This window comes from Sturnira hondurensis, unplaced genomic scaffold (assembly GCF_014824575.4).
Source record: "Sturnira hondurensis isolate 20B ecotype Veracruz unplaced genomic scaffold, ASM1482457v3 Scaffold0008640, whole genome shotgun sequence".
Lineage (NCBI taxonomy): Eukaryota > Metazoa > Chordata > Mammalia > Chiroptera > Phyllostomidae > Sturnira > Sturnira hondurensis.
In genome coordinates, this window is record NW_028081271.1 from 14271590 (window position 1) to 14284255 (window position 12666).

Here is a 12666-nt window from a genome sequence, read left to right on the forward strand (position 1 = left end):
TTACCTAACCTTACCATGGTAAATATTTTGCAATACATATATGTGTATCAAATCATCACACTGTATACCATGAACTTATACAATGTTATGTCAATTATATTTTAATACAGTTACAAAAAGGGGAAATTTTCTCACACAAAAGTTCAGATTTAAGGTAGTATATTAGTTTTCTATTGCATAACTGTAAAAAATTACCAGAAACATGGTAGATTTAAATCAAGTTATTATCCTACAGTTATGTAAGTCATAAGTCCACTATGGGTCTTGTTATGCTAAAATCAAGGTCCTTCCTCAGGCTCTTGGGGAGGGTCTATCTCCTTGTTGGCAGAATTCAGTTAGAGCTGGAAGACTGACATCTGGTTTGCTTGCTGTCTGTCAGCTGAAGGCTGTTCCAAAATTCTGGAAGTTAACTGCTTACCTTGGCTCATTAACACCTTTCCTTCATCTTAACAGCCAAAGAAGTCAGGCTGGATCCCTCTTATACTTACTTTGTCTCCTCTCTCTGACCCACTCTCTTCTGCCTTTCTCTTACATCTCTGAGAGCTCAGCTCAAGTAGGACCCACTGAGATAAGAGGATAAGCACCCATCTGAAGGTCCTTGACCTCAATCACATCTATAGAGTCCCTTTCGTAACACATCCAGAGGTTCTAGAAATCAAGATGTGGACATCTTTGGGGGAGCACCACTTTGCTGCCCACCACAAGCAAATTCAGGAACTTATTTAGTCCCTCAACAATATCAGGAAGTCAGATTTTTTCCCTTGACTCTACACTGCTGTCCACAACTTCATCATTTTCACCTGTCATGGCTGCCCTTATGGTCCCAAGAGGGCTGCCAGAAGCTGCTAGGTCTACTAGCTTTCTTGCTCACACCTATGGAGACAATGACTTCGGCATCTCAGGATTTCAAGCAAATCTCACACTGTGTTTGACTGAACTGGAAAAGGAGAAAATTCTGAGATATCCTAAATTAAATTACAATGGGCTGGAGCATGGAAGAGACAGTAGTTTAATCACTTAACAATTGCAGGGTAAAACAAACAAGAGATTGCTTACATTCCTCAGTGAATGTTGAAACTTAATGAATTAACTTCTAGGTGGCTACTTCCTCAATTATTTAAAAAGAATAGCTGTGTAGCCACCCACCAGGTGCACTTCTCCATCTTACTAGGCACGAAGTTTCCAGACTGTTGCCCACAACCATCCTGAAGAGCAAACCCTTACTTCTTACAGACCATGCATTTATCTCCCTCCCTTTCACGACTTTTATCTATATAGCCAATGTAAATTCTTTCAGAACAGCTTATATCTTTCTTCTGCCAACCTGATACAGTAAAAAGCCTGTCAACTCCAGGACAGCGGGCATGTTTTCTCCATGTGGCCCTGTTGTCTGACGGTTTAGACTTCATGCCCTGGTCCTTTTTGGCTAGCAATGACTCACTCAATAAAACCCTTTTCTCTTAAGAAAACTTCAACAGAGCATGGGACTGCAAACCAGGAGATCGAGGTTCGATTCCCAGTCAGGGCACATGCCGGGGTTGCGGGCCAGTTCCCAGGAGGGGACTCACAGAAGGCAACCATACATTGATATTTCTATTCCTCTCTCCTTCCCTTCCCCTCTAAAGATAAATAAATCAAATCTTTAAAAAAAAAAAAACTTCAACAGTGGAAGTTTTTGTTTAATATATGAGTATCAACTAGGTTTGGATGTCAGTGAACCAATAAAGGTAAGGGGGATGGGACAAAGAATAGTTTAGTCTAATTATGTAAGATGACTTACAACTATTAGGGAAATTATAATCTACTCATTGCTTACTCATACACACCCTTCTTTCAAAACACAGACCTTCAAAAATGGTCATGCTAACACTGAACACTTTCAATCCACTTTACAAGAGGGAATAACCCAAAGTCTCATCTAGTTATCGCATCTAACTTCAGATCCATCGCGTGAGTAATAATGCTTTCATTTTTTAAAAAAGTAGATACATATAGTCAACATTAGGAAATACGTGACCACAAACTTATCTACACCCAAAATCCACTGGTGGAGAAAAAATGACTACAATTAAATTCAGAAAAGTGAAAAATAAACACAAAAATGTTCAGTGTTAACTGGCCCTTACTGAGCACAAAGTATATCCTTTTAAAATGTAGTACCTAGGAATTCTTTGCCACCTCTCAAAATTCCAAAAGCTAATTACCACAGCAAGACCTTGTTTGGACAATGGTAGTGATTGGCAATTTGTCTCCTGGCTACCAGCCTCTCAAAACTTTCCATCCCCCAAGGCCCTGAATTGGAAGTGGCTCTTGCCTATTGCAATCTACTGTGATGCAATCAAACAGTTTCTTCCCTGAGACTGCATTTAAAATATATCTTTACAATAGAAACTTTAGTAGTTCCATTTAGCAGGTGGAAAGTGCTCAAAAGAAGGCATCTGGGAAAGGTAGAAGGCAATATTATTTGTGCTTTGTGGCATATTTATCTCCCACTAAATTTCTTTCCTTGTAAACCCATATTCACATTAACTCCAGAAAAGATTAATTTTTTCCTTCAAGCTAATTTTGCAAAGCTGATCTGTGAAACTAGGCTATAAGTAGAAAGGTTTTTTCTGACTAACTCTGAATTTTAAAGGCTTCTTAGACTGAAGCAGAAGATGGGCAAAGCACTTCAATATCCTTAAGTTTTTTTGTAATGTTCCCCTACAAACCACGGCCTATGAAGCATATGGTATATGCCCCAAAGTATAAGGGAATACTACCATCCTCCCATTTGGGAACAGCGGGGTTCTTTATTGTTTTCCTTCCAGGTAAATCTATATTTTAGAATCTCTTACACAAGTATGTCTTACCCAGTACCAAACTGAGTATCAGCTGGAATGCTACTGACTTCAAATATAGAATCCCATTCAAAGTGGCTTAAAAATAAGTTAACTTCTTATAACAAGAAATTCAGAAATCAGGCAGCCTTTATCAGGGTTGATTCCATGGCTCCAGGTGTTAAGAATTCAGGTTTTCCCCACCTCTTTGTTCTGTTATTCTCAGCTTTAGGGTATCCAAATACTATTCTCATAGTATTTGAGTGCTTTGAGTGGCCTGAGCAACAATCTTCCTTGTTCACATCAGACTGGCCCTAGAGAATTCCCCCTACCCTACACCCCAAGACAATCTGTCTCAGAGTATCACTGGCCCAAATAGATTTAGTTCTGCCTACTCTTGAAATCATAAATAAAGTGAATGAAATTAACCATGCTCAGACTACTCACTTGAGAGGAATGTAAACTGAGATGTCAAGTACAAATTCAACCACAGCATCAAGCTGGGTACTAACAGTCTTTAAAATATCCTTTCGTATATATTCATATATTCATATATATATATGAATATATTCATATATATATATAATGTTTAAAGGTTAATAAGTTATCTTAAAACAAAAATGATCAAGCTGATACAAATAAGGCAATGGACTTAATCAGTCCCTCTTTTACCTATTAAGATCAGTTCAAATTTTTTAACCCTTCAAAACATCTCTAAGACTCTTAGGAAGAATAATCCACTCATCATTTATGCATCTATATCTTCATTATAACACTTTATATTTAGCTGGACATCCTTCCCACTAGGACGTAAATTAAGGCTGAGGGGAAAACATTTTTCTCTGAGTGTTTCAAATACATCTTTTCAAACTGCAGTTGGGAATCTGTTTATGAGGGTGGTTGATTGCAGTTTACGTGGATTTTTGACTGCAGAGGTGGTCAGCACCCCAACTCCAACACTGTTCAAGGATCAACTACAGGATCTGACACAGCAGAGACTCAAATGTTTAATGAGTGAATGAATACACAGATATTTGGATTAATGTGTTTTTGCTGCTTTCACACTTAAGAAGTTGTAGATGGAATAAAGATTAGAAGTGGAGATGCATATTTTTGGATTTCTTTTGCTGAAACCACAGATCTATAATCTTTTCTAAGGGGGGGTGATAAAAAGAAAAGCCAGAGGCAATCAATGTTATTAACACTTTCTCTTTTCATCCTATTACTCTATTACTTTTCTAACCATTATTATTTAGTTTTCCTTTTATTTTCCTTTTCTACCTGTGCTTTAAGACTAATTTAGGTACTTCCTACCATTATTCACATTTAAAAACATAAAATTAGGTTAAACAAAAATTCAACCTAATTAAATGATTAAGTGTCCACTGTTTTGCCAAACTCAGTTCCATACTATGGACACAAAAACAAGTAATATAAAGCTCTCAATACAGTAGGAAAATCAGACAAAACCAATATATTGTGGTTGGTCCTATTAAACCAGTAAAAACTTCTATGGGAAACAAGTGAGTTTGTCTAAATAGGCAAAAACTATAGATTTGTTGGTCATTTAAAATGTCTAACATGTATTGCTGGGTGGTAGTTCTAACATTTCTGTAACCTTAACAAGCACAAATAACTGGATGAAAATTAAGTTATGCAGTGGGGGGGAGCACATTAAGTGTACATTAAGTGCACATTAAGTGAAAATTAAGTTATGCAGTGGAGTACATTATTAAAAAGGACAAAATTTTTAAATGCCTAAAAGAACTGGAATCAAAGAACAACGCTAAAAATTCATTTTTATTCAAACCTATTTCAATCTGGAAGAGGCAGGATATATCCAGTCCATTCTACTTTTGCCCCAAATTGTGGGTTTTAGACTAAAGAATATGCCATAAACGAATTCTGTCATTTTCTTAAGTTCTCCCCAATTAACACCAAGTGGGACAGCATGTGTGAGTGGAGAAGAATTGATTCTAAAACAAAATAGAAACCCCAAACATTTAAAAATGAGTTCTAAGGGTGGGTCCATCAGCTTTTAAGATAAATGCAAATTGGTGAAGGAGGTAAGTTCAGACAGTTAAAAATCTACACTAAATTTTATTCACACAAAATTTATACCTATAAATACAAAATGTTTACTATGAGAACTTTGTATGTGCTCTAATTCTTATCAAAATAACATAATGGAATGTGCCTTCCCAAAAAGGAGAAGAGATAGTTTTTAAAAAATTAAGTGTCAAAAATAGTGCTTCTAGTGGAATAGTTGGAAATAGCCAGATACAATCCTGCCTAATAAAAACATCTACTTGGTTTCTGAAGGGTTGAGTCAAGGGAAAAAAAGTTACTTTCTAAATACTTTAACTGCCGTTTTATATTGCATGAGGTACAAGGGATCTACAAAGTTGCTAATTAATGAATGTGCTGATGTATGCTTCTGAAAATTTTCTCAATTAAAAAATTAAGAATGCCTAAAATCTGGCTAGTTGAGATATAAAACTTACTAAGCAAGCATCACACTTAGCTTTTCACTATTACAAAAGGCTTACAAAAAGGCCAACAAAATAATGAATAAATAATATGTACTTATTTTCTAAGTAATATTTTATCAAACCTCAAATAGTAGAAATAACAAATACATGTAAGACTTCATAGTAAAAACAAAATGAAATCTCACACTTCTTTAGGTCATAGTAACTTACCTCTTCGAAGTAAAACTTTTTTCCAGATCTTCATTGTGAACCAGTTTTGTGTCCCCAAACTGCCACAAGGACTGCAGATCACAACTTACATCAAGCCGACACCGGGTAAGAGTATCATGTATGAAACTATACTCTCTGGTGTTGGTGAAACAAGATGACAAGTAAACTAAAGATAAAGAAAAGGGCAAATGGTTGGCATTTAAAATGACATCCTTGTACAATGACAATTTGTATGTGATAAGAAGACACAAAATAACCAAGCACTTGAAATTTTCTTTAACACCTGGAGGTAATAATTTATATTTAAGGTTTTATAACAGTAATATAGACTTCCTACACCTGTTATAAATGAAAATATGAACCTTATTCCTCTCCACATACCTACAGGAGTTCCTAAAAGTTGACAAATAGTACTATAATTCAGGTGACTCATTTTCCATTTAAGATGTACACTGACTCTACAACATGTATTATTACACACATACCTGGGAGCTACTGTTAGCACGCATTTCTTGTATTTTCCCCAAATTGAAAAAAAAAAACCCTATATACTAGTAAACTGTTTGGTTACTTGTACTTGCAAAAACACCAGAACATCTTTATAAACTGCTGACTGACACCATGGCATGAAAAAGAGGTAAAAAAATTTTCAGGACAAATAAGCAATGTTTTAAGCATGTCTATATTACAAAAAGATTAAAACTCTTAAGAGGATTCAGAGGAAAGAAAGGAACAGATACAGATGATTGTTATTAAAGTTGCTGCCAACACTGAATTAGTGAACATAAGCATACCTCATATTTGGTGCAGGTTTAGTTCCAGAATCCTGCAGTAAAACCAATATCGTACTAAATCAAGTCATACAAAATTTTTGGTTGTGCAGTGCCGTGCATACAAAAAAGTTATATCTACACTATACTGAGGTCTAGGAAGTGATGAATATATTGCACTGTATCTAAAAATGTACATACCTTAATTAAAAATACTCTATTGCTAAAAAATTCTAACCATTATTTGAGTCTTAAGCAATTCATAATCTTTTTGTTGGTGGAGGGTTACTGGTGGCTCCTGACTGGTCAGGGTGGCTGTAGCAATTTCTTAAAATAAGGCAGCAATGAAGTTTGCTACATTGATGTGATTCATCCCTCTACAAAGGATTTCTCTATAGCATGTGTGGCTGTTTGATAACATTTTACCCACAGTAGAACTTTCAAAATTGGAGTCAATACTCTGAAACCCTATTGTTGCTTTATCAATTAAGTTTATGTTAATATTCCACATCCTTTGCTGTTATTTCAGCAATCTCCACAACTTCACCAGGAGTTGATTCCACCTCAAACAAACAAACAAACAAACAAAAAAACCCACTTTGCTCATCCACATAAAGCAACTCCTCATCCACTGAAGTTTTATTTTGAGACTGCTAGGCATATCTTCAGGTTTCATTTCTAATTCTAGCTCTTTTGTTATGTCTACCACATCTGCAGTTGCTTCCCCCACTGAAGTCTTGAACCCAAGTAATCCATGAGCATTGAAACCAATTTATTCCAAACTCCTGTTAGTGCTGGTATTTTGATTTCTTCTTTTGAATTACAAATATTCTTTTTTTAAAGATTTCATTTATTTATCTTTAGAGGGGAAGGGAAGGAGAGAAATATCAATGTATGGTTGCTCTCGTGAGTCCCTGGCTGGGAACTGGCCTGCAACCCAGGCATGTGCCCTGACTGGTAATCGAACTGCGATCATGTGGTTCGCAGGCCCGCGCTCAATCCACTGAGCTACACCAGCCAGGGCTGAATTACAAATATTCTTAATGCCATCTAAAAATAAAATCCTCTCCAGGTTTTCAATTTATACGCTGGGTTAGCAGGCATGAAAATAACATTAGTCTCACTGTTCATCTGTGACCAGGGGCACTGTCAATGAGTGACAGTACTTTGAAAAAAATCTTTTTTTTAAGTAAGTCTCAACAGTGGACTTAAAGTATTAAGCTAACTATGTTATAAACAGATGTGCTGTTATCCAGGCTTTGTTGTTTCATTTATGGAGCACAGGCAGAATAGATTTAGCATAGTTCCTAAGGGCTGTAGGAATTTTGGGATTGTAAATGAGCACTAGCTTCAACCTAAAGCCAGCTGCATTAGCCCCTGACAAGATAGTCAGCCTGTCCTTTGAAGCTTTGAACCAAGGCACTGACTTCTCTCCAGCTATGACAATGCTAAATGTTATCTTTATGTAATATAAGGCTGTTTTGCCTACAACAAAAATGTGTTGTTTAGTGTTGCCCTCATCATTAATTATCTTAATTAGATCCTTTGGATAACTTGCTGCAGCTTCTACATCAGCACTTGCTATTTCACCTTGTATTTTTATGTGATGGAGCAAGCTTCCTTCCTCAAAACCATGAACCAACCTCTCCTAGCTTCAAACTTTTCTTTGCAGCTTCCTCATCTCTCTCAGCCTTGAAAAAATTGAAGAGCTAGTATCTTGCTCTGGATTAGGCTTTGGCTTAAGGGAATGTTGTGGCTGGCTTGATCTATCCGGACCACTTTACTTTCTCAACATTGTGTTCACTTTTAATTTCCTCCAAGAACTCTTCCGTTGCATTCACAACTCAGCTAACTGGTGCCAGAGGTCTAGCTTTCAACCTAGGTTGGCTTTTGACATGCTTCTCTAAGCCTTATGGTTTCTAGCTTTTGATTTAAAGGAAGAGGCATGTGACTCTCCCTTCATTTGAATAGTCAGAGGCCTCTGTAGGGTTATTAACTGTACTAATTTCAATATTGTTGTGTCTCAGGGAACACAGAGGCCTGAGAATAAGAAGAGAGATGAAAGGAAAAACCATATGAGTGTTCAGAACAGGAAACACACATTTATCAATTAATCTCTCTTACACAGGCATGGTTTGTGGCACCTCAAAATGATTACAATAGTAATATCAAAGATCACTGATAACAGAGCTCCATAACAAACATAATAAAGTCTAAATATTTTAAGAATTATAAAAACATGATATTGAGACATGATGTGAGCAAATGCTGTGGGAAAAATGGTGCCAATAGACTTGATAGTAATATCCATTTCATCCCTGATGGGGGTAATTTGTGGCTTATATGTATTTTTCTTTGTCAGTCTTGCTAGAGGCTTGCCATCTTAAAAAATGTTTTCAATGAAACAGCTTTTTGTTTCATTGATTTTCCTTTCTTCTGTTTGATTTGGGCTTATCTTGTTCTTTTTGTAATTTCTTCAGGTAAAAGCTTAGATTGATTTGAAACCCTTCCTATTCTCTAATGTAAGTGGTGCTATAAACTTGTGAGCAATACTTTTCCTTCAAATTTTGATCTGCTGCATTTTCATTTCTATTCAGTCCGATGTTATTTTTAATTTCTCTTGAAATCTCACGAATGTTTAGAAATGTGTTGTTTACTTTCCATGTGCTTAGAAACATTAATTTCCAGTTTGCATGTGGTCAGAAAACAAATTCATGACTTCAATTCCTTTAAATATGTTGAAATATGTGTTTCATGGCCCAACATACTATCCTGAGTATCAAATGAGAGTTTTAAATGAAAGTCTACTCTGCTGTTGATGGGTAATGTAAAAATCTCAGTTAGAGCCTGTGGGTTGATGGTGCTTACTTCTATGTCCTTGCTGACTATCAATTGTTGAGAGAGTAAAGCTAAAGTCTTTAACTATAATTCTGGATTTGTCCATTTCTCCTTTCAGTTTTATCAAATCTGCATCTGTATCTGAAGCTCTGTTGTTTGGTGAATACACATGTAGGATTGTTATTATTAGTGGACAGACCTTTTCATCATTACGTAATATCCTTCTTTGTTTCTAATAATTTTCTTTTCTCTGAAGTTTACTTTACGTGATGCTAATATAGCCATTCCTGCTTTATTCTGATTGTTTGCATAGTGTGTATTTCACCATGTGTTTATTGTCAACCAACCTGTAGTACTGTATGTGAAGGGAATTTATTGAGAGTACATAGTTGTGTCAACCTCTATTAATATATTTAGATCATTTACATTTAACATAATTGATATGTTAAGGCTTAAATCTGCCGTTTGTTTATTTTTTTCCTCAGCTGTTTCTCTATTTCATTTGTCTGTACTCCTGGGGGTTACTTGGATATTTTTTAAATTCAATTTTCATTAAGCTATGGTTTTTATTAAAAAGTTTTAATTCTGAGATAAATAGATTCACATGGAGTCATAAGATATAGTGCAGAAATATCCTATATCCCACTTACCCAGTTCCCTCCAATGGTAACATCTTGCTTTATAATTGTCTTAAATACTTCCTCTGTGTGCACTCAGATCAGTCATAGAATGTTATACTTTTTGCTCCAACTGTCAAACATAAATAGAAACCTCAAGAAAAGAATGACTTACTGTATTTCTCTTTATTTTTACTCTATTGTTCTTCCTTTGTTCTTAATGTTTGCAGCTTCACTCTTTTGTCATTTTCTGTTTGGAGAACCTTGTTTAGCCATCCTTTTAGGGTGGATCTGCCGATGAAAAGTTCTCAGTTTTACTTTATCTGAGAATGTCTATGTCATTCCTACTTCTGAAGGATACTTTTAGCTGGTGACAGAATACTTGATTGACAGGTTTTTTTCTCCCTATACTTGAAAAATATTGTGCCATTTCCTCTGGGCTCCATGGCTTCTAATGAATCTACTGTCCATTTGTCTCCTATACACAACATTGATTTTGCTCAAATGTCAAGATTTTTTCCATCCTTAGTTTTCAGAAGTTTGATTATAATGTGCCTTAGCATGGATTTTTTTGGGTTTACCCTATTTAGGGTTTATTCAGCATTTTGAATGCACAAGTTTATGCCTTTTGCCAACTTTGGAATATTTTCAGCCAATATTTCAAGTATTTTTCCAGCTCCACATTCTTTCTCTCTTCTACTTCTGGGACTCCAAAGGCAAAGATGTTAGATTTTTTATTACTGTTCCATAGTCCCCTATGGCTCTATTATTTTTTTCTGTATTGTTCAGGTTGGGTAATTTCTATTGTTATACCTTCAAATTTGCTGATTCTTTCCAATGTCTTCTTGATTCTTCTCTGGATACCATCCAAATAAGTTTTTATTTAAATTACTATATTTTTCACTTCCAAAACTTATACTTGGTTCCTTATTGGTTCTCAGGCCTGTGCTCAATCCACTGAGCCACACCAGCCAGGGCTTACTTGGTTCTTTATTATATTTGCCATTTCTTTGATGAGATTTTGTATTTTTTTCATCTGTGAAAGAGTGTTTGTAACTGTTGAAACATGATGGCCACTTTAAAAGCCTTGTCAGATAATTCCAATATTTGTTTCATCACTGTGTTGGCATCTATTGACTATCTTTTCTTATTAAATTGAGATTTTCCTGGGTGGTGGTAAAACAAGTAATTTTTTAATTACATGTTGGTCATTTGGGTATCGTCAAGAGCCTCTAGATCAAGTGTAATCTTGTGCTTTAACAAGCCTCTACTAAATCTGAGCTGGCAGAATAAATGCCACTAGGGAAAAGGGGGTAGCAAAGCGGATTCTTTACCACCAGACAAGGTTCAAGTCCTGGTTTTCCATGGGGTCTCCACTGACACCTGGGGGGATGCCTTGTTACCATGGAAAAGGGCTGGAAGTCCACCGTCTTACTCACCCTCCGTCTTACTCACCCTCCATCTTACTCACCCTCCATCCATGCTGCTGGAGGGGGATGGATACCTTGTTACCAGTGCGTATATAGGTTTCCATGCTCCCCACTTCATCTTCACTGACTCTATTCTCAGTGAGGATGATTCATCACCACAGGGCAGGGGTGGAAATCCACTGACACTGCAAGGTCAGGGGATGGCAGGGAGGAGAACTTATTACTCTTATGAAGAGGAAAGACATAGGTGGAAGCCTATGCCTATACTACTTACCTTTGCGACAAAGGTATAGGAAGTATGTTTTTTCCCCCTAGAGTTTTATAGGAGTAGGGTGTTTATTGTCAAAACAGGTTTCTACCTTTTTAGAATGTCCCTTTCCCAGTCCTTGGCAAGAGAGAACAGACTTTTCTTGGCATTTTTTGTGACTGACAAATGGCATTCCTGAGTTGTGGGCATACCATCTGACACACAGGAAACACAAAGAAAGTCCAAAGATATGTCATTTCTTGAGTCTCAGGGTCCCTAGCCAATCCATCATCATCACTCCACCTTCCAAAGTCTTATGTTTGTTTTGTCTATCACGTCCAGAGTGTTCAGGTGTACTTAGTGAGAGAGACAGAAGACATCTCTATTCCATTTTGTATGGAACCAAAAGTACATGTGTGTTTAAGGCATTAAAGGCCTGACTTAAAACTAATTTTATAGTCAAAATAGAAGATAAACATAAGGGAAGAATCAGATAAATGCAGTAAGTTATGAAATAACCCCATCTTCCACAAAAATATTACCTTTCCTAGACGTTCTCCTGATCTTGGGAATGGTAAATTTCTTCAAAGAATGGTCTTCTACACCAGTAATTAATAAAGGTTCACTGGTTGAGTTCATTTTCCACAATGTCTTGTGTTTAGCAATCTTTTTCCTTTCCATTTTTTTGTTGTCCTAAAATCAACCCAAAGTTATTAAGCAAAACATCAATAAATATATACAAGGTAATGGCAGTAAAATAATTTAGAAGTTCTTACATGGAATTAAATATTCTTGGTCACACTTGCAACAGGTTTTAATCTCAATTTGCCAGGTAAAATATTTATTTTGTAGTTTGTAATAGACTTTTTTGTTGTATAATTCCTATAATTGTAATTGGGTAACAAAGCCTCTGTGTTCCTGAAAAGCTTAACTTCCAAACACCAATTTTTCGTTTTACTAACATTTAGTAAAATTCTTGCCAGTTACTCTACCTCTTACAATATTTTTCCTAGACACTTCTGTGAACAGATAATATTGTCTATATCAGACTTTGTAGCTTTGGAAGACACTTATGAAAGTTCTAAGTGAATTACTGCATGGCTATCCTAACAGTTGATGGCCTAAAACAGTCACTCATTGACTGCTGCTCCTAAATATCACTCTACAAATGGTTTATATATCATATATTGTTATACTACTAGTAGTAACAAATTTCTTTTCCTCCCTCCTTCCTTCTCTTCCT

At 36.0% G+C, this 12666-nt stretch overlaps 1 protein-coding gene across 1 annotated transcript in view; it reads right to left on the minus strand.

Annotated features, from left to right (window-relative positions):
* Positions 1-12104, minus strand: part of TEX15 (testis expressed 15, meiosis and synapsis associated) — a 50727-nt gene extending 38623 nt beyond the window's left edge. The window contains exons 1-2 of the mRNA XM_037055319.1: positions 11966-12104; positions 5522-5687 (exon numbers count right to left, since the gene is read on the minus strand). Of these exons, the coding sequence (XP_036911214.1) occupies positions 5522-5687; positions 11966-12104 (305 nt within the window). The remainder of the gene's footprint in view (positions 1-5521; positions 5688-11965) is intronic.
* Between the last annotated feature and the right edge of the window lie 562 nt (positions 12105-12666).